A 25,426-nucleotide genomic window follows, 5' to 3' on the forward strand; every position below is an offset into this window, starting at 1 on the left:
TGAAGTGAGGCTTTTCTTTTTCTACTTCAGTAAGTAGAGTGGGTCCGGTCTACATGTGAAAGTGTGCCTGGACAAGATACAGTAACCACCAGAGTGAGAAGGTGTGTCTGGATTCTGGACCAGGTGCTTAGCTATGAAAAGCATTTGAACGATTGCTTGTGACTGGGTTGGAAACTCTGGAATTCTTTTCCTTAAGGTTTCTGGTAACTTGCCAGTTTGCTTTTATGTAAGCAGGTAAAAAAAACAAAACAAAAAAAACCCCCACCTCATGTGAGTGGCCGAATATGAAACACTCTCTTACTCCTGCATACAGCTCACAGCCACATCCTCACTTAAAAAAAAAAAAAAAGCAGTAGTGAAAACTTTCGCTGGAATCAACTTCTTCAAAAACACGACGCTGGGTGCGACTCTGCAACTAAAACTCATACAAGCAACAAATAATTTTCTCTGATAAGAATTCTCAACTCAGGATTTCATTTAACCTGATATTTCCTAAATTTGCTCCTTGTATTTGAACTTCTAGCACAAATATTCCTTCACCCTTTTCAGAACTGTTCATTTCACACAACTTGTACAGTACTTTTATTTCTTTTTTTTTTTTTAACACATGCAGAGCACTTGGTGATAACCTGTCATTACTTTTTTTTTTTTATGGACACGACCTGTAAGAGTCAAGTAACTTTGCTTTACTTAAAACTACTAGATGTGGCACAGCACTGCCATCATGTGTCTGACAGTGCAATATGCATGGGAAGGCACTCACAGTTAGTCACTGGTTTTCACACACACACACACACACACACACACACACGCACGCACGCACGCACGCACGCACGCACGCACGCGCGCGCGCACACACACACACACACACACACACACACTTTTTTTTTTAAAAAGTAAATAAAATAACATTGATCAGTTAGACAGTTATTTCTACTAGCAACTCTTTTTTCCTAATAGGCACTTCACCCCAGTTAGACCAGTTATTCCAGCTTCAGCGGAATCTCACCATGAAGATAGCTCTGGCTGTGTTTACAATGGATACATTGCCATGCTTGGAGGCTTAAAAAAAAACAATTTCAGATGGGTTGTTCTTACTAGATTTCAGGGGGACTTGCTATTTTATTAAAGCTAAGTTTAAGCCAAGCTGTAAACATAGTGCTGTTTGATTATAGGAGAAATCAATCACGATACTTTACCCACATAAACTATAAACATACTCCCATCTTATGAAGCAAAGCTTCATTAAGAGTTGTGCCTATAGATCGTTGCTTTATATGACTGAATAAAAGCACTAAATTTGTAAAACGCAAATACAAAACAATAGATTCAACTGCATTAAAAAACTGAGGACTACAACTTTAATTATTTAATGCACCAGACGCTGAATGCTTCACTGTAAATATTGCAAGATTAATATCCCCGAAAAATGTCTCCCTGCATGGATACAGCCAATATGTTGGAGCACAGAGCCTGGCTTCTTCTTTGTTATTTAGTAGTGATGGCGACTCCCTTCTTGACCCAGGCGTTGCTGTTGAGCAGAGAGAGCATGAAGCGAGCCACGTCTCCTCTTCCTACTGCGCTGCCTGGAGGTTGACCATTGTTGTCAGGCACAAAGTATCCCTCATGGGTTAGAAACTCTTGAGCTGTAAAGGACAAAAAGAATACAACAGCCAGATAGTAAAAAACCTAACAGTTTGTCCAGTTACATGCTTGAACTCCATGATTTGCTGATCTCAGAGAAATTATACAAAGCAAAGTGAGACTATGCACTAAGGCAAAATAGATCCCACTAAGTCAGAAAGCTTCCACTGAATTAAGCTCCGCCATTCTCTGTTGACACCCCCTACCCATGATGCAATCCATCTGCTTTTACCTGTGGCCGGAAGGTTCTTGAGGCCAGGTGGACGCACCACAGTCCAGTTGATGTCCTCCGTCTTCTGCAGAAGCTGCTCCATCTCATACATGTTGCTGAGGACACTTCGGATTAATGGCAGCAGGAGGAATCTGATCAGGTATGATGACTGAGTTCCAGAGTTTGCTGAAAAAAGTAAATCAAAAACAGTGAACAGCCTGAGCCACAAAAGCCAAATAACCTTCAAAGCCCAAGTTTTTGAAAGTGCCTCCATCCGTTTTCTTAGTGACATATTCAGTTCAGGCTCATGACTCAACGTAGCCTATGTTCATAAATCAGCTAAAAAAGAAGCTTTTAATCATTTGACTCAAAGCCAAACCTTGACACCTGTCCTTCACATTTTGGGAAAGCAAGTTCAGAAATATCAGTTACATTAAAAAACAAATCTAAAGGGCCACATCTGTGTGATGCACTTACGCTCTGTGTACCAGGAGGTCATGGTGATGATCCTGTTCACCTGGGTCTCTTGCATCGCACTGACCATAGCAGTCATGGACCGAGTGTAGCCTGTCACCCCGGTGAAGAAGGAGGCTGGGAAGCCGAGGCAGGACATGACAACATCCTGGTCTTTGAAATGAGTCTTCATACTGTCTGCCGAGAAAATATCAGCCGTCACCACCTGGAAAACAGTTACAAGACTGACTGTTAAAATGTGCATGATTACTTTTGTTGATTGCACGTAACAGAGCTTAAAACAGATAATTGCCTTGAGATTCTCATGAGTCACGGTGAGCTTCCCCGGGTTCCTGACGAGGGCTGTGACCACGTGGCCTTGCAGCAGGGCCTGGTTGACCAGATACTGTCCAGTCTGCCCAGTGGCTCCCACCACAGCGATCTTCATCCTCTAACGCTTGGAGCCAAGTCAAGACTGCAACTAAAGCAGAACACAACGTTGTGAACGCTCTGATCGCTCAAACTAACAGCACTGAAGTTCCCTCCCCCTTTCACAAGCATAATAAAACTACTTTTATCGTGCAATAAAAATGTCCTTTCAGAGAAATTTAGGTTTGTCATGTAACAGCGTGTCCTTGTGCATCACTAACCCCCCAAAAAACGAATGAATGAATGAATTACTACAATTCTTGATCTCTTAAGAGCTAAAATGAATGTGCAGTAAAGACAATCTGGCACCTGAAGTCAGAGCAGAAGATTGTGAAATCACATCTCCAGCCTGGAAACATGGATGTGTGTGAGAAAGAAAAGAAAGCATAATTTTTAAAAATTATTAAATCTGGTTGGATGAAAACGATGATATGATGATGAAGAGAGATGAAAACTTTCATTCTATCAGTCAAACAAAACTGCACATTGGTTCCCTTTGTTTTATCCAGACTGGGGTAAATGGATCATCTCCACTGCAGAGGATGATGATGAGGTTGTTGGTCAGATGCTCGCTGCAGAAACTAAGCCAATATTGTTGACTGAATTTCAACTGATGTTGTTTAGAAGATCATGACAAGCATCTCTGAGCTGATTCCGTGAAGCTATGTTAAATGAGCACTGTTTGCGGACAACACAGGCATTTTTGCAGTGAACCGTCTGTCCTCAGATTGTTGGCAGTCCTTTCATTTGTGGGTAATGGTGACGTCAAACACCATGCCGCTGCCACTAAGAATTAGTTCTTTGGTTTTTAATATTAGAGACAATTACAAAACAGAACTGTACTCAAGAATTCAACTTTTATAACTGCACCTGAGGCTGAGGCTTAAAAGTGATTTCAGTTTTAAAGCCAAGTGGCATCCCAAAATGATGGAATAACTGGATTCTCTCAGAAATTAAGTAGAAGTATTTAAAAGAAAAAAGATTTAACTGGTGGCCACAACACAGAGCTTTAGGGGTTAGGTTACATCCCGTGCTTATGTGTTGTTAGTGGTATGAGACATCTAGTGATCTAGCTTTAACTGTGTCCACATCAATTTTACTGTAAGTAACACTCATACCAACACCAGTGCATCAACACCACAAAAACCTGGAGATGACAAATTTGTTCACAGAGCTTTAAATTTTTTTTTAAAAAACACCAGCCATTTGGCTCTATTAATGGTCAGTACAAATGCAATCCAGTTTTGGTGTATTGCTTACCCTTTGTAGGAGTCGCAAGTCAAAAAAATCTTTATCGAGCATGCAGCAGCAAGATCCATATGAGCGACTCCAAATGGAGAGTGCATTTTTTGCATGAAGCACACCTGCAGTAACTCTTATATTCTAATTATTACCATTACAATTATTAATTACCTCCAGTAGGACTGATCAGGACCACAGCCTCTCTGCAGTTGTGTAACTCTGCAGCTCAAACAGGCGACCCACCCATGCAGACTCTAATTTTACCATTTTCCCTCATTCAACAGTTTTATATCAGTAGTGACTGTTCTATATAAACATTCATCAGTGACTTTAATATGTACACCACTCCAACTGCTTGTTAACACAGACATATGGCGCTGGATCGCCTGGCAGCCTTTAAAACAATTTCCCTTGGGATGAATAAAGTATTATCAATCAATCAATATATAAACAGCCAAACAATGGCTATAGAGAGAAAGAGAAACAGACAGGAAAGCCCAGCAATAAAAAAATAAATTAAAAAAAACCCTTTAAGGAAGCAGTAGGTGACAGTGGGAACGAAAAACTCCCTGTTAACAGGAAGAAACTTCCAGCAGAACAGGGCTCAGGTCATCTGCCATGACTGGTTGGGCTTAATGGACTGAACAGCCTGTAGAGTTTTGCCTGTGTGTGAGTCCTAAAGTCACTTTGTAATTTTTTCATAAACCACAACAGTTTCCCACTGCAGTAGCTGCAATGACGCTGTGGGGCACTGCTTCTCCTGCTAAACACCTTAACCCTATGCCGCTAAATTAACAAGTTCATTAATCAGCTCACATCTACAGTTTGCCTTTGTCCCGTCGCTCAGTAGTGAAGTGGATTATGAAATCATGCTACACGCCCAAAATTGAATAACAATCCTAAAAACAGCAGCTCCTACATTAAATTCTGATATGTTGACCTCCCTTAACAACAATACAGCGTTATAAAAAGCTTCCTTGTCTTCAAAGACACAAACAACTCAATTCAATTTTATTTATATAGCGCCAAATCACAACAAACGTCGCCTCAAGGCGCTTACAACAGAAACAGCGATCCAGGTGCTGAGAAAATGATACCTACACTACCAAAAACATCGGGACACGTGATTACTTTTATGATCTTTTATTCTTAAGCCCTTTTCAGTGGATTAACTTTTTAAGAGTCCACACGCTGTAAACTCTTTAATGTTTGACTCAACCATGCTGATAGCACCAGGGCAATATAACCTCTTACATAAAGCTAAAAAAAAAAGTGGGAAACAGCCTACGCGGCTGTGACTTTCAGAAACATGTTGGGACTGCGGGGCTTTTGTATTCAATGTCTTTAAATGCCTATTAAACCGGAAACTGAGGGAATAACTGCCACCCTGAACCTTTATGATCTCTAATGTTACACAAACCAGTAGCTGCATTTCCGCTTTTGCTATGTTTTTGTTTTCTTCATTTATTCATTTAGAGGCAAAAAAAGAAGAAAAAGATTTAGCGCAAAACACCACGAGCCAAATTAACCCAAATTATTAGTCTGTTGTCATGCAGCATGCAGAAAAGGACGTTTAGCTCCTCACTCACCTGCGCCATTATGAAAGCGTCCCGTGAGGGAGGCGTTCAAGAGCGAAAGCGTTCAGCTGCGTTGTAATTGTTTATCCTCAACCCAGATTTAAATGTTTTGTTTTGACGTTATATAGAGGGAGATAACATGACCCCCTCAAAGCTAATGTCGAAGTTATAGTTAGAAAGTTAGTGTAAATATTTCCAATGACTACAAGTACAAATTTCGCAGTAAATACTTCTAAAATGTAACGTCTGCTTGGTTTTTTAAAACCCAAATCAAACATCTTCGACTTTAAGATATTTTCTTGTGAAAAACAAAAGCTATAAAGTCAGCAGAAATTTGAACCAGAAATGATTTTTGAAAAACTAATTTATTCTTCGGTGCTCTATGCTGATGCTATTTATTCTAGGTTAAATCTATGCGTTGGGTATGGATGGTGTATAAATTTAGCCTTTATGTTCTTGATGCATACTCAATCATCCAGGTAAGTAAAACGAAACGTTTCGTCACTCATCCAAGTGATGACGCTACGTCCAGATGAACAGAATCAACTTTTGGAGATATGTTTTGTCACCACTTCAAAGGTTTAAAAAAAATTTAACATCCCACACACCAAAATTTTAGCGATCATAAAAAAAGGATCCGAGTTGAAGAAACTGTTGCGCTTGGGGGTTGAGTATTCAAGAAAACGGTCAGTGAAATCCAAAATAAAATCAAGTCAATGGTGAAGAATATTTGAATTTGTTTTTATCTACAGACATATCATCAGTAGGTGCTCACATGTAAACACAGACTTGGTCTCCTCTTGCCACCAATGTTTACCGCTGAAACCTTTCCATCTCCCTACATGAAGACCCATTTGGACCTATCAGGTCATTAGATCAGATTATCCACTTGTGGCTTTGTGCTTTGATTATGTGATCACACCAAGGGACTAAAGACTAAAGCAGCTTCAGCCACATTCCAGGAGAGCTGCATGGTCGGGGTTGCTTCATACATGAAGCTTCTGTACAATGACCGGTCTAACTGACATCTTGCTGCTATTCTGGTGAAGGATGCAACACAGCAAAGGGCTTTTTAAACACTCAAATGAACTGAAAGCTGACAGCCAAATAACCTGGGAAGTGGTGACTGGATAAAGAAGGTGACTGCGTAAGTAAGCAACGGATTTCAAGATGTAATAGTTGAGTAAGTCTGTATAGATGGATTTCTACAGCAGCTAACTAAAAAGCAGGTTCAAACTGGGAAAAAAGATGCTAAACATCACAGTTTTGGTTCTTTTCTTATGGTCATATATTACTAAATTTTGTATCCACGTTTGGCATAGAACAAGACTTTAATTTGTTCCTGAAATGTGATACAATATGAAATAATCAAACAAACCAAACCATTCAGAATTCAATGCTCATTGTTTTATTAGATTTTTTCCAAATTCTCAATGCTGATTTGTGCCAAATGGTTTCCAGCTGTGAAGGTATTTCTGCCTCCTTTTTTCCATAGATTGCTTTACATAACCCTTCGTAGAATTCAGACAAAACAGTCCTGTGTGGCAGGATTGAGGCCAACCAGCGGATAATGAGATTAAAAGGCCACAAAGTCGAACGAGTTCAGTGTCCTCCAGCTCTCTGCCTACTGCTGCTGCTTCTGAGCCATGCTCAGCATTTCTCAGTGTCAATGAAGGGGTGCCTTAGAGTTAAAAAAAAAAAAAAGAAAGAAGCAGAGCTATTAAAAAACGTGCACGAAGCAGAGTAATGAACTTCTATCTCAGCCTGAGAACAATGTAGTGGCTTCAAAGCCTAAAACTCTTTAGTACTTAAGCAGTCCCGTGTAAATATGTGCTCAAGTATTATATCTAGCAGATGAATTACCCGAATGTACTCTGAATCCTTTTGCACTGATGAGATGATTGATTGGTCCTTTGAACAGGAACAGTCATGGGATGTGGCGTCACAAAGTCTAACCATCTCCACAAACACACCACATCCAGTGGAAGAGGTGATACGCATACACTGACATACATGGTCGATGACCAATCACGCTGATTGCAAAAGTTTTACTCTTTCCTGTTTTTCCTTATTCTGGCTCTTACGTGTTGTCTTTGTGTTTGTCCTTTGGTATTTCTTTTTTCTCTGCTGCCTGCAGCTGTTACAAGTAAGCCACATCTGCTTGACCTTTTTTTGTCTTGTTGATGTTTCTGTTTGGCAGATGTTGGACATAAACTCAGACCTCTGGTATCTGGGTCAAGGTGGAAATATTTTTACTAAAAGTTGCAGATAGGATGTAGCTTTAATTGAAAAGTGGAGAAAGTAAACACCTGTATCTGTTTCTGATGATGGTTTTAAAGTCAACCATACAGATATAAAACTGCCACTATGCCTTTTTTAAAATTTAACAGTAACTTTACTCTTAGATTACTTGTAGAAATTCATTGCTAAGTGTTGGTTCAGGGAAGTTAGGAACAAGTTATCCAGCTAAACTGTTTGTTCCTCCAATCTGAATGGAAATAAAAGTGTTCCTGAAGTCCTTTAAGAGTATTTCAAGGTAAAAAAAAAAAAAAAAAGGATCTGAGATAATTGGAAGAACAGGGTATCGGACACCTATAACTCCAGCTTTAACTCACATTTGGTTGGGTTTTGGTGCCAATACTTAGTTACAGTTAGGAAGAAAAATATTTGTTTCAGAGGAGAAAAAGATCCTAACTTGTGTTAAAATTAAACCTTTTTCAATGTTCAACTAATTCAGAAAGAGACATTTTCTGGGTATCTAATGCGCTGAATTCAGCCCCATCTAAAGGTGATGACACCACATCCACTATAGTACCGCTATAGTATAAATACCCTTGTTTGGCCTCTTGGTTTATCCTCCAAGCACTATTTGAGAAGTCAGTTTAAAGCTTTCTCTTGTAACTTGAATGCACATCAGGAAATAAAAGTCTTAGAATTGGTAGTCAAGTCTAATAATACAAAAGTGTTTTGAAATTTTGCCTGCTTTGCTTTAAAAAGGTTTTGAAAACAGCAGATTTTTGTGTTGCAGCGCCTTTTATACTGTGTGTGTCAATAGTAGCATGTGAAAAAAAATGATTAAAATGTGAGGTTTTTCTTGATCACATGTGTTCTGTGTTTCAGCCATAAGAGCTGCCACCCTGATTCAGCGATGGTACCGTCAGTACGTCGCCCGCACAGAGATGAGGCGGAGATACACCTGGAACATCTTCCAGTCCATCGAATACTCTGGAGAGCAGGCCCAGATCAAGGTGAGAAACTGCTGCCACAAACCAGTCGAGACCTGAGTGTTTAATAAAAAGCAATTAACAAAAAAACTACAACCTTTTTGTCTCTTTCCTGTGCAGCTTTATAATTTCCTTGGCTACCTCATGGACAATTTCACACCATCGAGCAATGAACGTAAGACTTCTGCATTTATTCTGAGTTTGTTTTTGTTTTTTTCCTCTGTAAATCAAATCTCTGAGTTTGAACCATCTCCACCTTGCAGGAAATTTGATCTCGCACATCTTCAGAGAGAACGAGGTCTGCCGGGACGCAGAGTGGGAGAGGTACTTCTGCTACAAGAACATCGAGGTGCCGGAGATTTACTCGGGACCTCATCTCACCTTTCCTCTGACGGTAGAGGAAGCAGTCGGTCTGGTGGAGGCTTTCAGGAATAAGAAAGTAGGTCTTTTTGGAGAAAATGTTCTACATCCAAGTTCAGCACGTGCCATTAATTGACTGCATTGTAATGTAAAAAGCTTTATTTGCAGTGGTCCTAGTTATTTCCTATATGCTTATGACTTTGCTTTCTCTGTTTTGGAGGCCTTCTTGCTAACACGTTTCTCTCCCAGCAGCAGCTGCACTCACGCTACGTCCTTCAGCTCCTCTTGGAGACGTGGAAACTGCTCTGCATGTTGCCAAATATCAACCGTATCTCCACCTGCCACAGCAAAGAAATCACGATTTGTGGTATGATAAAGATATTCTTTGATAGTGGTGGTAAAGCACATGGAACTGATGAAATTTGGAAATATTTAGTAAAGACAATGAAAAATCAAAGAAGCGTTAAAATGTTAGTCTTGTTTTATTATAAGAAACTGGACTTTGGTCAATTCTGCTGGCCAACAGAAACCATTGTTTCATAGTGGAAGAGAGTGAAACATTAAAGTTGCAGAATTTAAATTAAAGTATAGATACAAATTAAGTGTGCTGTAAATTCCAGTCATTTTTAAGCCAGCCCCTTCTGTCCTGTTGTTACAGGTGATTTGCACGGACAGCTGGAAGACCTGCTGCTGATTTTCTATAAGGTATGAAAACTTAAACATTTTGAATGTGCTGAATTAATCCCATCTTTGAACCCAGAATAATGATTTTTTTCATCTGATGAGCTTTAGATACCATTTTAAAAAATGGAATTTACAAATCACGATTATTAAAATCAATAAAAATTCATCATTTTCATTGCTATCACTGCTTCATCTTCAAACCTGCTACATATGTTCAAGATAATTTAAGGATAATTTTCCAAAAATGTCCTTAAAAAATGTTTTTGTGTAGTTAAATAATTTAAAAAAGATTAATATATATAATTTTAAACTCCTGAGAATCTAATGATTTTTATGTTTTGCATTGAGGTGCTGTAATCAGAGTATTTGATGTGCTTCTTTGATTAACTTCTTTGTCAGTTAATCAGGTGGTTTTAGTTTCAGTTTACCTGCAGCTTTTTTTGCATCAGTGGTTTAATCTACTGTTTGGTTTGTTTGTATGTGGTTGATTTGTTTACACTTAAACTGCGGCTTGTCCCTTTAACTGTGCACTCCTTCGATCTTGTTTACGTGACAGAACGGCATGCCGTCCTTAGAGAAGCCCTATGTGTTTAATGGAGACTTTGTGGACAGAGGCAGGGACTCTATTGAGATCCTCCTCATCTTGTTTGCATTCCTGCTCGTTTACCCAAGTAATGTCTACCTGAACAGAGGAAACCACGAGGACCACATAGTCAACCTCAGGTGAAATTAATAAACATACACCACGTGTATGTATACACAAATTCATCTGTTGTCATTCAAACTTTTATTTCTTTACTCCTCTGGATGGTTTAGGTACGGCTTCACCAAGGAGGTGTTGAATAAGTACAAGGTAGGTTCATCTCATGCAAACCTGCACCTCCTTATCGCTGCTTTTCTAGGCAGCAGCAAATCAAAACTTACGTGGTTACCTTTACCCATGCCTTCCCAGGAAAGCTCAATCTAAACCAGTGTCTTATGTACATAAGACCAGTCACTCCTCCGCGTTGCTAAGAGGATTTACGGTCATTAAAGAAGGTGACATCTGGTCTCTGTTGAGTCAGGGGGACTGAGCTGGTCCAAAGACTGACAGAAGGAATACAAAAACAAAACAGAGGTTTCCTTACTGCATGCTGTCTTAAGTTACAGTGCAACATCTCAGTCACACACAGAAATAAACTAGTTTTGTCTAAGGGTTCTTTGTTCCCACTGTTCCCAGTTGCAGGTGGATTAACCAACGGTAGATGGTTGGGTTTCTATATATAAAGCACTTTGAGATGATTAAGGTTGTGATTTGATGCTAAAGTTAGACAGATACTGTGGGTTCATTCAATCTTATCAACAAATGGAGTTTAATTTTTGTAAACTAAAACTGAAAATTTCATTATTTTTAAGCATCTCCTTGTTAATGTAACTTTATAAACTCTTCACAAACATGTTACCGCTTAGCAAACTGACTTTCTGTCTGCAAGGAGAGCAAAAACAAAGGAGAGAAATAAAAAAGCACTAACTGAGTAACTTTTGCTGATTGTGTTTTACATCAGATGCACGGGAAGAGGATCCTGAAGCTGCTGCAGAAGATTTTCAGCTGGTTGCCATTAGCAACAGTGATCGACCAGAAGGTGCTGGTCCTCCACGGGGGGATCTCTGACTCCACGGACCTCGGCGTCCTCGCCAGAGTTGACAGACACATTGTGAGGAACCAGCATGTGATGAGTAAAGCTGTTATTTACTCATCACTATCCTTGCAATGTGTGTAATCTGTGTTTTCCTGTTTTCCTTCAGTACATCTCGGCTCTGAGACCTCCGAAGAAGAGACACCACAGCTTGGCGGGAATATCCATCGACTCGGACGCAGATGTGGACACCGCAGCCATCAGCAGGGTCTTCCAGCGCCGGGCCTCTTTCACGTATCCCAAACCCATGGGAACCCGATATTGCTTCCAAAATCGTTCGCTGCAGGACTTCTCGGATCGGATCAGAGTGAACATGGAGAACCAGCTGGAGCTCAGCAGGAGGGAAGAGCCAACTCTGAACGCCCAGATCAACAAACCGGCGCAAGAATCTCTGTGTTTGTCCACCGACTCTGTCAGCAGTGACAACACCGTGGATGAGTGGAAACAGGCGAGTATGGAGCAGAGATGTTTTCTTAGAAGCTGCTAAGTAAACAATGAGTCTTTTGTGTCGGTGTTAGAACGAAATCAGTTTTATTATTCCCAAACTAGAAAAATGTAAACAAGCCAGATGTTTAACGGGAGACAGCTGAAACAGGGGGAAAAAACCAATCCACTACAAAATCCACTTTCTTTGTGTATTTATCACATGTGCATGCTTCAAATTCTTTTAAAAAACAGACAAAAAAAACCCCAATTTAATAAAAATATGTCTTTTTTAAAATGATGATGGGAAGAGAAAAAGCTAACCAAATCTACCAGACTCCCACCCTGATTAAATCATGAAGTAACTGTGATTAACCACATTTTTCACATTCACTAGCCACACTCAGGCCTCATTACTGCCAAAATGAAGGTTTTAGAGTGGCCTCGTCAAAGTCTGGACTTACATTGAAATGCTTTGGCATAGCCTTAAACTTTCCAATTTGGCAGAATTTCAAAAATTCTGCAAAGAAGAGTGGGCCAAAATTCCTCCACAGCAATCTGAAAAACTTGTTTCCTTGATTGCAGGTCATGCTGGTGAGGACGTTAGATTAGATTAGATTTAGGGGACAACTACTTTTTCATGTTAGGTTGGTAGGTTTGGATAGCTTTTTTTTTTCCTTAATAAATATTACTCTATTTACTCTTGTTGCCTTTGTCTAATATTACAATTCGTATGATGTGAAGCATGTAACTGTGACAAATTGTAGTAAGATTTTAGTAGTTTTACTCCCATGTATATTAAACAATGAAATAAATTCCCACCAGTCTAACCTGACCACAAACTCACACTCTTCACATATTTTTATGCTGACTTACTATTTGTCAGAAGTCGTGACCTTTCACCTCACTCCTGCTCAAGTTATAGCCTGAAAGACAAACAGACAGTAATCAACGCTCACCTAACAGGAGGTGCTGTGTGTTGCCTGCGTAAGACTTCAGAGGCTGTAATCCCCCACGTCACTAATCTCTCTGCTCTGACTTCAGTCTACTCTTAAAAACTGGCTAGCTTTTTCCCCAGCTGGTGTTTCCACAGGTTTTTTTCTGACTCTTCTGTTTTATTTTTTATCTTATTTAATGTTTATCTTTTACTGAATAGCAGACAGTAAAGTTGGACTACGCACCAATGCTAGAAATGGTTATTAAATATAGTAGAGAAACTTTAAGACTTTGAGTTCTTTGTCCTACCAGATCCTGGACCTGCTGTGGAGTGACCCGATGACTCAGGATGGATGCATACCCAACGAGGTGAGGGGTGGAGGCTGCTACTGGGGCCCTGATGTCACAGAGGACTTCCTGAACAGACACAATCTGCAGCTCATCATTCGCTCCCATGAGTGCAAACAGGAGGGCTATGAGTTCTGCCACAACCGTAAGGTCAGCTCAGTAATCCTACAGCTCGCTGTCTAAATTCAGTACTTTAAAACCAAAATCAGCCTCACTCTAAAGTATCATATGTACCATAAACCTCTCCCCTGATCAGCATCAGTGTTTCCTTCCTCTTCAGTGACAGGTTTGTCCTTTCTTTCATTCACCCAGGTCCTCACTCTGTTCTCTGCCTCCAATTACTATGACGTGGGGAGCAATAGGGGGGCTTACGTGAAGCTGGGCCCTGACCTTGTGCCTTATTTGATTCAATATCAGGCCAGCAGCATGACGAGAGAGCTCACTGTGAGACAGAGGTACTACTAACACTCACTTCATTAGATAAATTCTTCATTATCAGATCATCTCTTCACTTAATTCAAACTTGGTTTAGTCTTAAAAGGCTAGAGTAGCTTTGCATAATTCACTGATCAAAATAATCCTTATATTGATTATGCAGGGCCTTGGTGCAGAACCTCAGTTCATCCATAGTCTGAAGCAGACCTTCAGACCTCTGTCCACAGTCAGAGATGTGTGCCAGAGCCAAGAGTAGAGAGAGTAGAAAAAACTGTTTGCTATGGACCCGTTAAAGCAGACTGAAGCCTGAGATACACTAACTTTCTAATGTCAGACTTTGGCCACATTTAATATGACTAGCATCCATTATAACAGAATACACAGGCCAGATAATAAGGGGAAGTACAATAGGCTCCCTTTAAACAGACAATAAGGAAGCTTTATGAAACTAGTGGTTTCCGCATGTCTACACAGCTTATCTACATTATTAACTTTAAAAATTCACAAATTAAGCACCTGAAATGTTTCTGACGTTGATGAGAAACCGTTTTTGCCTCTTTCTTTGATAACCATTGTTTGCCACGCTGTTGTGTTTGCCGTTCGTCACCTGCAGTGTTGGGCGAACCGAGCGCTCAGCTCTCAGAGTCCTGAGGGAGCAGCTGTTTGCGCACAAGTCTGACCTCCTCTGTGCCTTCAGAAAGTTTGACAGCGAGAACAAAGGTGTGTGTAGTTTGAGTTTCATAAACTGATTCATTCCTCATCAGATCAGTCTTTACTTTTTGTTGCAGATCTTTCCTTCTTTTTTTCCCATGTAGTTCTCAAGAGATATTCACTTGCTGGAAAGAAATATGAGCCCACACCTTTGTGTTTGTGTGGAACATAATGATCCCCGTGCAGGATGAAAACAACGTGTGGGCTGGGTGAAAGTCTAGCTCAGAAGATTTCAGAGTTTCACAGAAACTTCTGTTTCAGGGATTTAATTTCACTTACAATAGACAAACAGCTTTGCCTAACACAAAATAGTGTGAAAAAAAGGTACTTGGATGGATGTTGTTGGACTTTTCAACATATTTTTGGATAAGCAAACATTTGATTCTCTTTGAAACACAGCCTACAAGTAAAGGTAGTTTATTAATTATTTTACACACAGAATTGGAAAAACTTGAAAACAGAACTGAGTTAGCTTTTGGTTAGCTCTCACAGTCTTCCTGATGCAGAGAAAAAGCCTGCTGTTTACATTTTCTGGGCTTTAATGTGTCACAAAATAACAAAGTATAATATTTTAGTGTGAATGTTTTCAAACTGTGTGGCAAAATACTTCTTAGATATAATCTAGACAAGGTAGACAGTGATCAAACTTGGATTAGAGCTTTGTGCTCTTATAATTAGTATGACCTTTCACCTCTATTAGGTCTGCTGTCTCTGAACGACTGGGCCTCTGCAGTGGAGAGTGTGATGCATCTGGATCTGCCCTGGAGGATGCTTCGCTCTCAGCTGGTCACCTGCAAGAACAGCGAAGGCACGATAGACTACTACGAGTGGTTCAATGAGCTTGCCATCACAGGATCCAAAACAGATGTAAGAACTCACCGGCTCTGTCTTAGCTGATGTAGCAATGTTTACATGAAAATGCAATAATGTAATATGGAGAAACTTTAGAAAAGGGATCTTTATACCGAGATTCAGGGAGTTGTAGAGAAGTAGAAAAGATAAATTGCCCTTCCACCCTTGAAATTGGTTAAATGGATACAAAGGAACATTGATTTGTGTCCTTTTCCTGGCACGGTGTGTATTCCGTGGCGTCATGCTGCTGTCATGTGTTGTTGACTTAAATTATTTGTAAAGGATACACCTGTGTATCATCGATTACAGGTTTCCTTGTAACCTTCCTGTCTACCCAAGTAGAATGAGTTAGGAATGAGTTGCTTCAAGATGGCACAGTGAGATAGATTTCCAGGTCACAGGCAGGAAAACAGGGGAGGCGAGGATGGACAAAATAGGGAAATGAGACGCCCCTTGACACCAACTTGAGACAATAAATGTCAGAAGTCAATTAAGTAACGTGACCTCTTTCAGAACACTCTAGGATTGACCTTTGTTTTTGTTTTGCCTTTTGGGAAAAGGTGAAAACCTCCCTAAAGATGACTAAGAACATCTTTACCAGAATCCTAAAATTAACATCTGCGTGGGAATAAATCTTTTCAGTTGCCAGGTTGTATTCAAACAGAGTTTTGCTGCTTAAACAACATTATTTTTCTGACCAATCTGAAAGATGCTGCATATAAAATATCACCAGAATGCTGCAGATGTTCCTTTTTGTACTTTATTTGTGTTGTTTTATGAATATGAGACTTTCTTCTTTTGGTCTTTGCAGCATATTGACCAGAGTCTGCTGGAAACGTTGTATCGCCACCGCTCCACTTTGGAGACAATCTTCAGGATTGTAGACACGGACAACTCAGGTAAAACACCCACTGTTTATTGCTGTTCGATGCAGAAGCAAATCTGCTAATGGAATATATTACCCTTAGATTGCTCAGTTTTGCATCATTCCCAAGTAACAGCACAGAGAAAAAATACATGTTTAAGTCCTTTCTATCACACACATTCACACTCCAATGGATGAGCAACTTGGGGTTTGTATCTCGCCCAAGGATATTTGGCAAGCAGACTGGAGCAGCCAGTGATCAACCCACCAACTTTCTGATTAGTAGATGACCTACTCTACCTCCTGAGCTGCAACCAAATGCACTCAGTCAGAAATATAGTGATTATATAACTTCAATTAAATGTCAGTTTTTGCCTTAAAACATTTAATTTACTAATTACATAGTAATATGTGCCTAATATTAATATATAACAGGTGCCAGATTTAATTTCAAAAGACATGAAAGAAATACTTTTCTTCATTAAATAACTAAAATGTCTCTGTATGTATTGTGGCTTTGGATTTTTACCTTATTGAGATAATTGTTTTGTCATATTTACTCTGCACACTTTTCTCTTGATTTATTTGTTATATATTAGTTATGTTTAACTTAATTTTTAACTGCTGCCAAAGGAAAAAGGAATTACTTAACTTTTATAATCTACATAGATGATTGAGAGACGGAGTAAAGTGTGTCAGGGCTCTGATGTGTCTGTGGGAGACGTCTGCTGAGCTTAGCCTCTGTTAATCCACCTGTAGCGTGCGAAACAGGCAGCAGGAGGTTACAGTCGCCTGATTCCTAACGATGACTAACCCACTGATCTACTAGTCTTTTCATCCCGCCTCTCTGATCACATGCAAACACAGACAGCAACACTTTTCTTTAACAGTTTCTGCCTATTACTCCTTTTTGAACCTCTAATCTCCTCCTCCTTCTCCTCCACCTCAGGGTTCATCAGCATGCAGGACTTCCGTCAGACCTGGAAGCTGCTGAGCGTCTACCTGAAAATGGAGATCACCGACGAGGCCATCTCCGACCTGGCCGTCACAATTGACAGCAACCATGACGGCAGCATAGACATTGACGAGTTCATGGAGGCCTTTCGGCTCACGGACAAGAAGAGCCGGCTGGAACGAGGACGCAGCATGTTCATGGGCACGGCCTCCGACCTCACCAAGCTGGAGGGAGATCCCAACATTTGATGAAAAAGCGTGTTAAACAGATAGCTCGGCGTCCAGCAGAGGGGAGGAGAGGGAGCTGCAGCCAACGCAAGCTGCTTTTAATGACGCACATAAAGATGCAGGATGATGCTGAGCAACAGCCGCCTGGATCACAGGGGATTAGGAGGAGGTTAGAGGTCAGGGTGTTTGACGGCGAATGCTCATTCGAAGCGGAGGAAGTCTGGGCAAAACGCAGCAGCTTGAGCAACTCACGTCTCCTTTATATTCCTAAAATAGTCCAAAACTGAAAAACAAAAGGCATCTTATAGAAAATAACAATTTAATTAAATGCAAAAATGGGTGATTTTTGCATTTAATATTCACTGAATTTACGTTTAACAGCTTCAAATGTGACTCATGTCAACATAAAAAGATTCTCACACTCCAGATGTGTTAAAATGGACATGTAATGATCCTACTCGTGTGATGATTAACAGTTAAAACTGAGTAAAAGATGGGAAGGAGCACAGAAATAAGAATCCTTCAAATATATGAAGAAATGTGTTAAATATATAAAAAGTGCTTGCCAAAGGTTTTTGGGAGGTAGCTTATTGAAATAATTTTTCACATCATCTACATATTTTTTTTATGAATTTGTTGGATGTAGTGAAGAGGTATTTCAAGAAAAGGAGGAAGATAGGGTAACACATCATATGGATGGATGTTATCTCATGGTGGTGCCAGCTGAGAACGAGACAGGGTCTGGATGGTGGGGAACAGTTACCAGATGATTGGGAAAGAACAGACTCGCTAAAGGAGTCTCGGAGAGTAAGAAGAGGATGGAGGGAATGGAGATCAAGTGTACCGGTACAAGTTATTAAAGAACAGGGGAGCTGCAGTAACCACAGTGGGATAAGGTTATTGGAGACCATGAAGATGTGGGAAAGACTCTGGGGTGACTGTCAGTGATTTTTGCTTTGAGAGTGTTGATTGAGATGTATACAGGAGGTCAGAAGGAGTTGCATCTAGGAGGAATCCTGGAGAATTTTTTTTAAATATCTGCAACTTACTGGTGCCTTAGCAGCAGCAGCACTTGAAATGTCGCGTGGACTGATAATATTTTCTGTGAGCGTGGTGGGATTGCTCCTCCTGTCGGGCAGCAAACGAGCCCCCAACCCGTCCAGAATGGAGAACTCATGATTTTATTCATTGGACTCATAGGATGTATATCTACCTCCAGTTTCTGAAGTTTAAAGGTGTAGTCTGAGAATTTGGGAGTTATGCTTATTATGTTATCTCAGCTGAGCATAAAGACAGGAAATGGAAAGTAACAGCTCGCCTGCTCTCGCTATAAGGAAACCAAAATCACCTAAATTCACCCTAAAAACACACTCTGTAATGCCAAAGCTGAAGATGGTCACAATTTTGTAAGTTATGACATCATTACAGCTACATGTTCACAGAATAACCAGTTACTAATACTACTAACATGTTAAATTCAAAGTAGTGTAATGTTACTTTATCAAAAGTAACATTTTTACATTGTAAGTGTAACATATACACAACATTGTTCTGTAACACTGCAGTGACTCAGTGTGGGTTAGAAATAAGTGACTTGATATTTCAGCAGATGTAAGATGTTATCTGTGTGGGTGATATCTTCTGAAGATCAGTAACACATTTGTTTCTTTTATACAGTGTAAAAGATAAACATTTCTAGGCCTGTTGCAGACGGGAGTAATTTATTTCATCGGTGAGAATTAAAGTAAGAAATATGGTCCTGGGTGAATCCTGAAATGAATCCTGAATTACAGGAAAATTCTACAACAGCAAATATGGCATCAGAAACTTAACTTCCAGGAAAGGAAAAAGCTTTTTAAGGAAAGCTTTTTAACCCATTTTCATCAGATTGGACTGCTGATTGCAAACATGTAGTTTTTAATCCCGCCACTACCTTTAAAATTAAAGCTCATTTTAATTTTGCATTGCAATAACTGCATGAACAGGTGGCCAGAGGCATTTCAAGATAACTGTTGAGCCCTGAGAGAGCATACAGAGCAGGACAGCTGTTTTCAATCTTCATGGTAAGCTAAGCATCCAAATAGTAGTAGTGTTTAAATGATTGATCATTTTTTAACAGTAAATCCAACATTGTGCAGGACTTGTTCCGTCAAGGCGTGATGTATTTTTTAGTTTAATCTGTTGTTCCACATTTCTGAGTATTATCAATTGCAACTAAAAGAGTCAGTGAGTCCGTGTGAATGTGAATTTTACTGTCTTTTTTTCTAGTATGTTGACCATGTAAAACCTTTCCTGTAAATAAAAAAAGTGAGTCATGTCTTACTTTCATAAGACGTATGTGGAAAAAATGTTCAGTTGTTGCAGTTGAAGGTATGTAATTAGTTTCTAATTTGTTTAATTAAGGTAGCAGTTTTTTATTCATTTATTTCTCATCCTTATTATTTAAGAGCAAACATAAAACTCAAAATTTCCCTTGCAATCAATGGCAATTCTAGAAACCTTTGTCATTACTAAATGCTTTATTTTCTTTCTGCTCGGCCTATAGTTGCTGTTTGCTTGTGGGTCTCTCTGCTTTCAGTTTTGTATTTAATACCTGAAAAAACAGCTTCATTGGGTTGAGTTCAGGTGATTGACTTTGCCATTGAAGAATATCTCATTTTCTGCATTGTTTGGGTTATTGTCCATGTATACCTATCAGCTGTCACATTATCAGTAAACACCAGTTTCCACTGGTTCCACTGGCAGCCATACGTGCCCATGCCATAACATTACCTCTACAATGTTTGACAGACAACATGCTTTTCTTCGGATCATGGGCTGTTTTTTCTCCTCCCCCTCTTTCCTTTTTCCATCATAAAGGTACAAGGTAACTTTGATTTCTTCTGTCCAAACACTGTTTTTTGTTTTTTTGTTTTTTCCAGAGTTCTGCAGTTTCTTCTAGATGTTTTCTGGCAAAGTCCAATTTGACCTTCTTGTTCTTGTGGTTTGCACCTTTTTGAAAACTGGCTCCTTAGATGACTGTCGATTTTATAATAACATACCTAACTCCACAAGAGTTTTCTTGAGTTGTGAAGCTGATTTTAAACCTGGAAAGAATTCAGTTATTATTTCTTCTTTTTAAGACTTTACCAAGTAGCTAATTTCGCCACTCCTCAAATTTTTACATTTACCCTGTTAGGTTAGTTTTGTTTTTCCAGCCTAATGGTGGCCTCCATTACTTGGTCCTCATACTGAGGATTCCAGTGAAAAGCTACTAAATGAAACTTCAACACATGGAATCCACTCCAGATCTTTTATCTTCTTATCTTCCTAAGAACCAATAGAAAGGACACAATGAAAAGGATGGGTCTCATGTCTCTAGTCCACTAAGATAAAGTTCTTGTATAATTTAATACACTTTATTTTTTTTACTTGCATACTAGAAAGTAAAAATAGTCAAATCATATTATAGTTTTTAAACGATTGACTGAGTTCACAGAATCACCAGCAGGGGGCACAACAGACTAGAGTACAGCTTTTCCTGCACTGCTCGGCTTCTCAGGACTGAAGAAAAGTGGTCACTATTTAAGAGACAGGTGATTAACACAAGAGTAGGAGTCATTAGTTGGGAAAGCAAACAATGTTGGGATTAAAAGCTAACACACCCTGAAGTTGAGCTGCAGCAGCAAACAGTGAATTTTTGTGGTTTCACTCGCATTATCTCCCTGAGCCCTTAAAGCCAGGGCTGTAGCTTTCTGCTCTTTTAAGTGGGTGGATTTTCAAACAGGTCCAGAGCTGCCTGAAGTTTCACAAAACAAAGTGTACACGTTTTACCTGGAGGAGGACAATTTGGTTTTGTTTTTTGCCTTTTTTGCACAATGTTGCTGGTAATTAGACACACCTGTTCAACTCGGTGCATTCAGGTAAAGACTGCAGTCATCGTCGAGAAGTTCAAAATGAGCATGAAAGTGAGGCAGAAAGGCGATTTAAGTGACTTCTGGGATTTTCCTGCACAACCGTCACTACGGTTTACAGGAAATGATCACGAAAAAGAGGAAATATCCAATGAGCAGCAGTTCTCTGGGTAAACATTAAAATGAAAGAACGGGAAACTGGTTTGCTTTCACCTCTGGGCTGGAAAAATTGTACAAAAAAAAAAGAAAGAAAGAAAAGAAATCAGCTGAGGTGGGAGTCACAGAATGATTTTGTGATCGATTTACATCATTTCCACAAGGGATCAATAAAGTATTCTGATTCTGATTTTTCATAGAAATAACTCATAATAAAAATGTATGGAATATATTTTGTTAATTAGAAAACAAACGTAGCGTTAGAATAATATATTTCTGTTTTTTAAATGTGTAAGCATCTTTAAAAGTCCTATGAAGCGTTGTATTAGGTTCATACTGTGAATAGTAAAATCTTAAAATGGGAGAAATAGATGTTCAGCACTCAACGCTTATATTCCTTGTGTAGTTTTAAGGGATGATCTTGACCACCATGAGCGATTGTGGCAAATGCTGAACATGTGATTGAAAGTCATGCAGCTGGTTGTGGAGCTTGTTTACAGTCTGTACAGTCCGCACTTTCTCCAATCACATGAAGAACTGTAGAAGTTCTCCAGGACAGAGGAGCCTACAAAAGCTTCTCCTGTTTTAAAGGATGGTCACGCCCAGTATTGATTAACTTTGGTTTTCACTGTAAAAACATGTGAGTGATGACGTTATCCTATAATCGCAATTTTAAACATTTTAAAACATTATCCACTCCCCCAGAGACTGAGACTGAATGGTACCACCACCAATCCCAACACAGAGACCCTCTAACTAATGGGACAAAGCAGAAAGCAGTTAGACCCAGTTTTCCCAGAGTATTGTTCACAGTCTGCAGGTGGTCTTACAGTTGAAAAGCTTCTGGAGCTCTGGCCTAATGCACCATGTGAAAGAAAGACTCACAGTTTGATGGAGCATGTAGTGACGGGTGAGGTCGGCATGACAGATTTGCAGGTGGTTGACTATACTTTTAAGTAATAGTTAGTAACGGACACTTCGGTGTAGTTTCAAGTAATCCTAATATATCTGTCTAAACCCCCACACCATTACGCCACCACCAGCACAAAAACTCTGACCCTACCGTCTGAATGTTGCGGCAGAAGTTGAGATTTTTCACAAACAGTGTCCAGTTTTGGCGAGACTGTGTGAATTGTAGCATCAGTAGTGGCACCAGGTGTGGTCCTCTGCTTCTGTGTGTTCAGAAATGCTCGTCTGCATACTTTGGTTGTCACTATTGGTAATTTGAGTTACTGTTACCTTCCTATAAACTCAAAGCAGTAAAACCATTCTCTTCATCAACAAGGCGTTTTCACCCAGACAGTTGTCGCTCATTGGATATTTTCTCTTTTTCTAAATGATCATGTAGGAAAATTCCCGATCACTTTCCCTTCTCTTTCTGCTCAGTTTGAACTCAGGAGGCCGTCTTGACCATGTCTACTTGCCCAAATGGATTAACAGATAACAGATAGACCCAGTTTTGTGGGTTTCCAAGAAATGAGTCACCAAATAAACACTTTAATCAAAAACACCGAGTGTAACTGTAATTCAGCGGCTCACAGCTTTTGTTTTAATTCAGAAAGAAATTTTAGAGTCAAAACCAAAACTCAATTCACCAATTCCACAATCGGAGTATTCATCAGATTTTGCCAGTGTAGACTGTTTCTACACAGAACATTTCATGGTTTGTCCTTGATGTCTCACTGGTGTTTAATCTCTGGAGTGTTTAAACATTTCATTCTTTTTATTCTTCAATGAAGTAAAAAAAAAAACAAAAACACCACACAAGTAAAATTAAACGTACACTAGCAACTTTTTAAACTCTAGATGTGCAAACTGTCACTTAAAAGTATCTTCTTTTATATTGATGTTCTCTCGTGGTTCACTTTCTTACTTTCTTTTTAAAATGTGTCTTTGCTCTGCTCACTAACCTTTATCTTAATTGATGTTTTTAACAAATAGTGAAAACTGTTATCACTTTTCTTTGAAGTTCAATGAAAACATGCATGTTTTTGTTATAGCCAATTGTTGGAACTATTTTTACAGGCTATATAGTTCAAAAACAAAACAAGGAAACTTTAAAAGTAATTTGGAATCACAGAAACGTACATAATTTGGAATAAAATCAGAGTACAAGTAAAGAAACTGTGGTTTCTTATATTTTGGGTTGATAAAGAGACAAGAAGTGTAGGTTTTACACTCAGTTGCTTTATGTATTTGGAGCTAAACAACGGCATCACTTAATCAGGAGTCCAGAGGATAATCTCAACTCTACTGAAGGTCAGTCAAGTCTTAAAAATGTAAATAATTAACATTTAATTTACCCGCTGAAAGAGAAAATGCGCTGACCCTGCAGACCCTGAAATGATCCCCTTGAAGGCAGAAATATATGATGTAAATTCTCAGAAGAGCTCAGGGAGAGGGAGCCGCCCCGAGGCCGTCAACACAAGGCTGCTGTGTGTACACATGCCATGTCCTCGCGGATTTGTAGATTTGTCTGTGATACAGGTTGACATGAAGGATAAACATGTAACAATATTTCTTTAATGAGTGCTGCTGCATTTAATTCGAAGTTACGCTAAACAGAAAAGTAGAAAGCTCCAAGTTGGAGATTTTCAAAAGATTTTTAGAAGATTAAAAGTTTAAAACATCATTTTAAGAGGAAACAGGTTGTGTGATCGTTTTTGCAGCTGGGATTTAGTTTATTGCTGCAGTTTATGATCAAGTTTTGTTTGGAAAAAAACACAGGTCCAGTTAAACTGAAATTAATCTTCCCTTTTCTTCCTTTTAGGTCAACACATTTATGATTTTTGCATGCTTTTGTGGACTCTCCAGGGCATGTAATTATTTGGAATTTAATGGTGATTCAGACCAAACATTAGCAATAATTTAAAAAGCATTATTTGCAGGTAAATTTTTAAAAGAAAATGTTTTGGGAACACATTAGCTAGTTTTAGGGGGAAAAGGTGTTGTCAATAATTGTTCATTGTATTTAACTTTTTGTAAAGAATTGAAACATTGTTACCACCTATATGTTCAAAATCTTTACTCATATTCTAGCATATGTGTGTTATGTGTGGAAGCTGGTCCTCTGGAAATGGTTGTAAATGTCAGTCTGTGAGGACGTTTAATTGACTTCTTGCTTTTGATCTATGCTTATAGATATTACAGTTGTCTTTATTTAGCAAGGCTACATTTGTTTCAAGCTTGTGGTCGCCTAGTTGAAGAAAATGGTGTGAGGTTATGATGAATGTGTTCTTTTCTCCGAATTTTGACTGCAGTCGTTGTCCATGGTGCTGATCAAAAGCTGGAAGGCTGCTGTTGATATTAAAGATTATTGGTGTATGCTATTATTTTTGCAGCACTCTGTGTTGTGTGTGTGTTTGTGTATGTGTTTACAAGTAAGACAGTACTGGTAAAGGATTCAGGGTTACCTGATCCAGCCCCAACTATAAGCTTTATGAATAGAAAAAGTTCGAAATTCCAATTGATAAACAACCCACAAAAACATGTCTCTGTGTGTGTTTTAGCTTAAAAGTAGTTACTGAGAGCATAAAGTGCTTACTGGCTTATTTGTTATTTAAATAAAACCATTTGCTTGTGAAAAAAGAACAACTGACTAGTTAAGTCATAAGTTATTACAGTTTTGTTTTTGTCTATTATCACAGTAAAACAACATGAAACTCCAACTTTAGGCCACTACTTAAATATTAATAAGGAGACATCTCAAGACTTTAACCTGGTTTATTCAGACACGCAACACTAAACTTGTTCTAGAGGTAGGGAAATGTGGAAATTCCTTTTTAAAACAATGATTGAGGGCTAACTCATAACTTCAGTTTTAAGTTCAGTTCAATATTTTCTGTATTAGGATATAAGAAAAGAAAAAAACCCTGGTCCTTATTATTTTAATCTGCAATAACTTTAAATGTTTTTGCATGACTGTCTCTCACAACATTATGGTCGAGTTTCGACCTGCTCTTCTTTACAGCGTTGCTTCAGTTCATTGAAGTTTGAGCATTCATTTATGCACAGCTCTGCTAAAAATCCAGCATTTCAATCAGGTTGAAGTCCGGACTTTGACTGGACCGTTGCAACACTTTGATTTTCTTTTTAAGCCATCCTGTTATAGATTTGCTGATGTGC

The 25,426-nt window shown here is 39.1% G+C and overlaps 2 protein-coding genes across 4 annotated transcripts; one reads left to right on the forward strand and one right to left on the reverse strand.

Moving 5' to 3' along the window:
• Nucleotides 1-237: 237 nt before the first annotated feature.
• LOC146657838 (flavin reductase (NADPH)-like) lies at nt 238-5,621 on the reverse strand. 2 transcript variants are annotated; one of them, XM_085426192.1, is made up of 5 exons: nt 5,569-5,621; nt 2,622-2,789; nt 2,333-2,534; nt 1,877-2,041; nt 238-1,646 (listed from the first exon to the last, which is right to left on the reverse strand). In XM_085426192.1, exons 2-5 carry the CDS (start codon nt 2,754-2,756, stop codon nt 1,489-1,491), a joined length of 660 nt encoding a protein of 219 aa, XP_085282318.1. In that variant the 5' UTR covers nt 2,757-2,789; nt 5,569-5,621; the 3' UTR covers nt 238-1,488. The 2 variants fall into 2 exon arrangements, with proteins under 2 accessions (XP_085282318.1, XP_085282319.1); XM_085426193.1 differs by lacking the exon at nt 5,569-5,621 and adding an exon at nt 3,047-3,193.
• Nucleotides 5,622-6,531: 910 nt separating this feature from the next.
• On the forward strand, nt 6,532-19,606 carry ppef2a (protein phosphatase with EF-hand domain 2a). Of its 2 annotated transcripts, XM_085427046.1 has the most exons (17): nt 6,532-6,703; nt 7,478-7,546; nt 8,677-8,804; nt 8,901-8,955; nt 9,044-9,219; nt 9,393-9,507; nt 9,799-9,845; nt 10,381-10,547; nt 10,641-10,677; nt 11,369-11,518; nt 11,610-11,948; nt 13,172-13,357; nt 13,520-13,662; nt 14,256-14,362; nt 15,054-15,220; nt 16,017-16,104; nt 17,020-19,606. In XM_085427046.1, exons 2-17 carry the CDS (start codon nt 7,486-7,488, stop codon nt 17,271-17,273), a joined length of 2,220 nt encoding a protein of 739 aa, XP_085283172.1. In that variant the 5' UTR covers nt 6,532-6,703; nt 7,478-7,485; the 3' UTR covers nt 17,274-19,606. The 2 variants fall into 2 exon arrangements, with proteins under 2 accessions (XP_085283172.1, XP_085283171.1); XM_085427045.1 differs by lacking the exons at nt 16,017-16,104; nt 17,020-19,606 and adding an exon at nt 15,766-15,985.
• The last annotated feature ends 5,820 nt before the right edge of the window (nt 19,607-25,426 follow it).

The sequence above is a fragment of the Rhamphochromis longiceps genome, linkage group LG12 (assembly GCF_057381845.1).
Source record: "Rhamphochromis longiceps isolate RC_006_pf linkage group LG12, R_longiceps_female_GT1.1, whole genome shotgun sequence".
Lineage (NCBI taxonomy): Eukaryota > Metazoa > Chordata > Actinopteri > Cichliformes > Cichlidae > Rhamphochromis > Rhamphochromis longiceps.

Bases quoted from the DNA above. Each gene is read 5' to 3' on its own strand.
- ppef2a (XM_085427046.1), top strand. From the start codon at position 7,486: ATGGGATGTGGCGTCACAAAGTCTAACCATCTCCACAAACACACCACA. The intron at 8,956-9,043 runs GTAAGACTTCTG...TCCACCTTGCAG, and splicing joins CACACCATCGAGCAATGAAC to GAAATTTGATCTCGCACATC. The intron at 16,105-17,019 runs GTAAAACACCCA...CCTCCACCTCAG, and splicing joins TGTAGACACGGACAACTCAG to GGTTCATCAGCATGCAGGAC.
- LOC146657838 (XM_085426192.1), bottom strand. From the start codon at position 2,756: ATGAAGATCGCTGTGGTGGGAGCCACTGGGCAGACTGGACAGTATCTG. The intron at 2,535-2,621 runs GCAATTATCTGT...ACTGTTTTCCAG, and splicing joins TGACTCATGAGAATCTCAAG to GTGGTGACGGCTGATATTTT. The intron at 2,042-2,332 runs GTAAGTGCATCA...TACTTTTTTCAG, and splicing joins GACCTCCTGGTACACAGAGC to CAAACTCTGGAACTCAGTCA.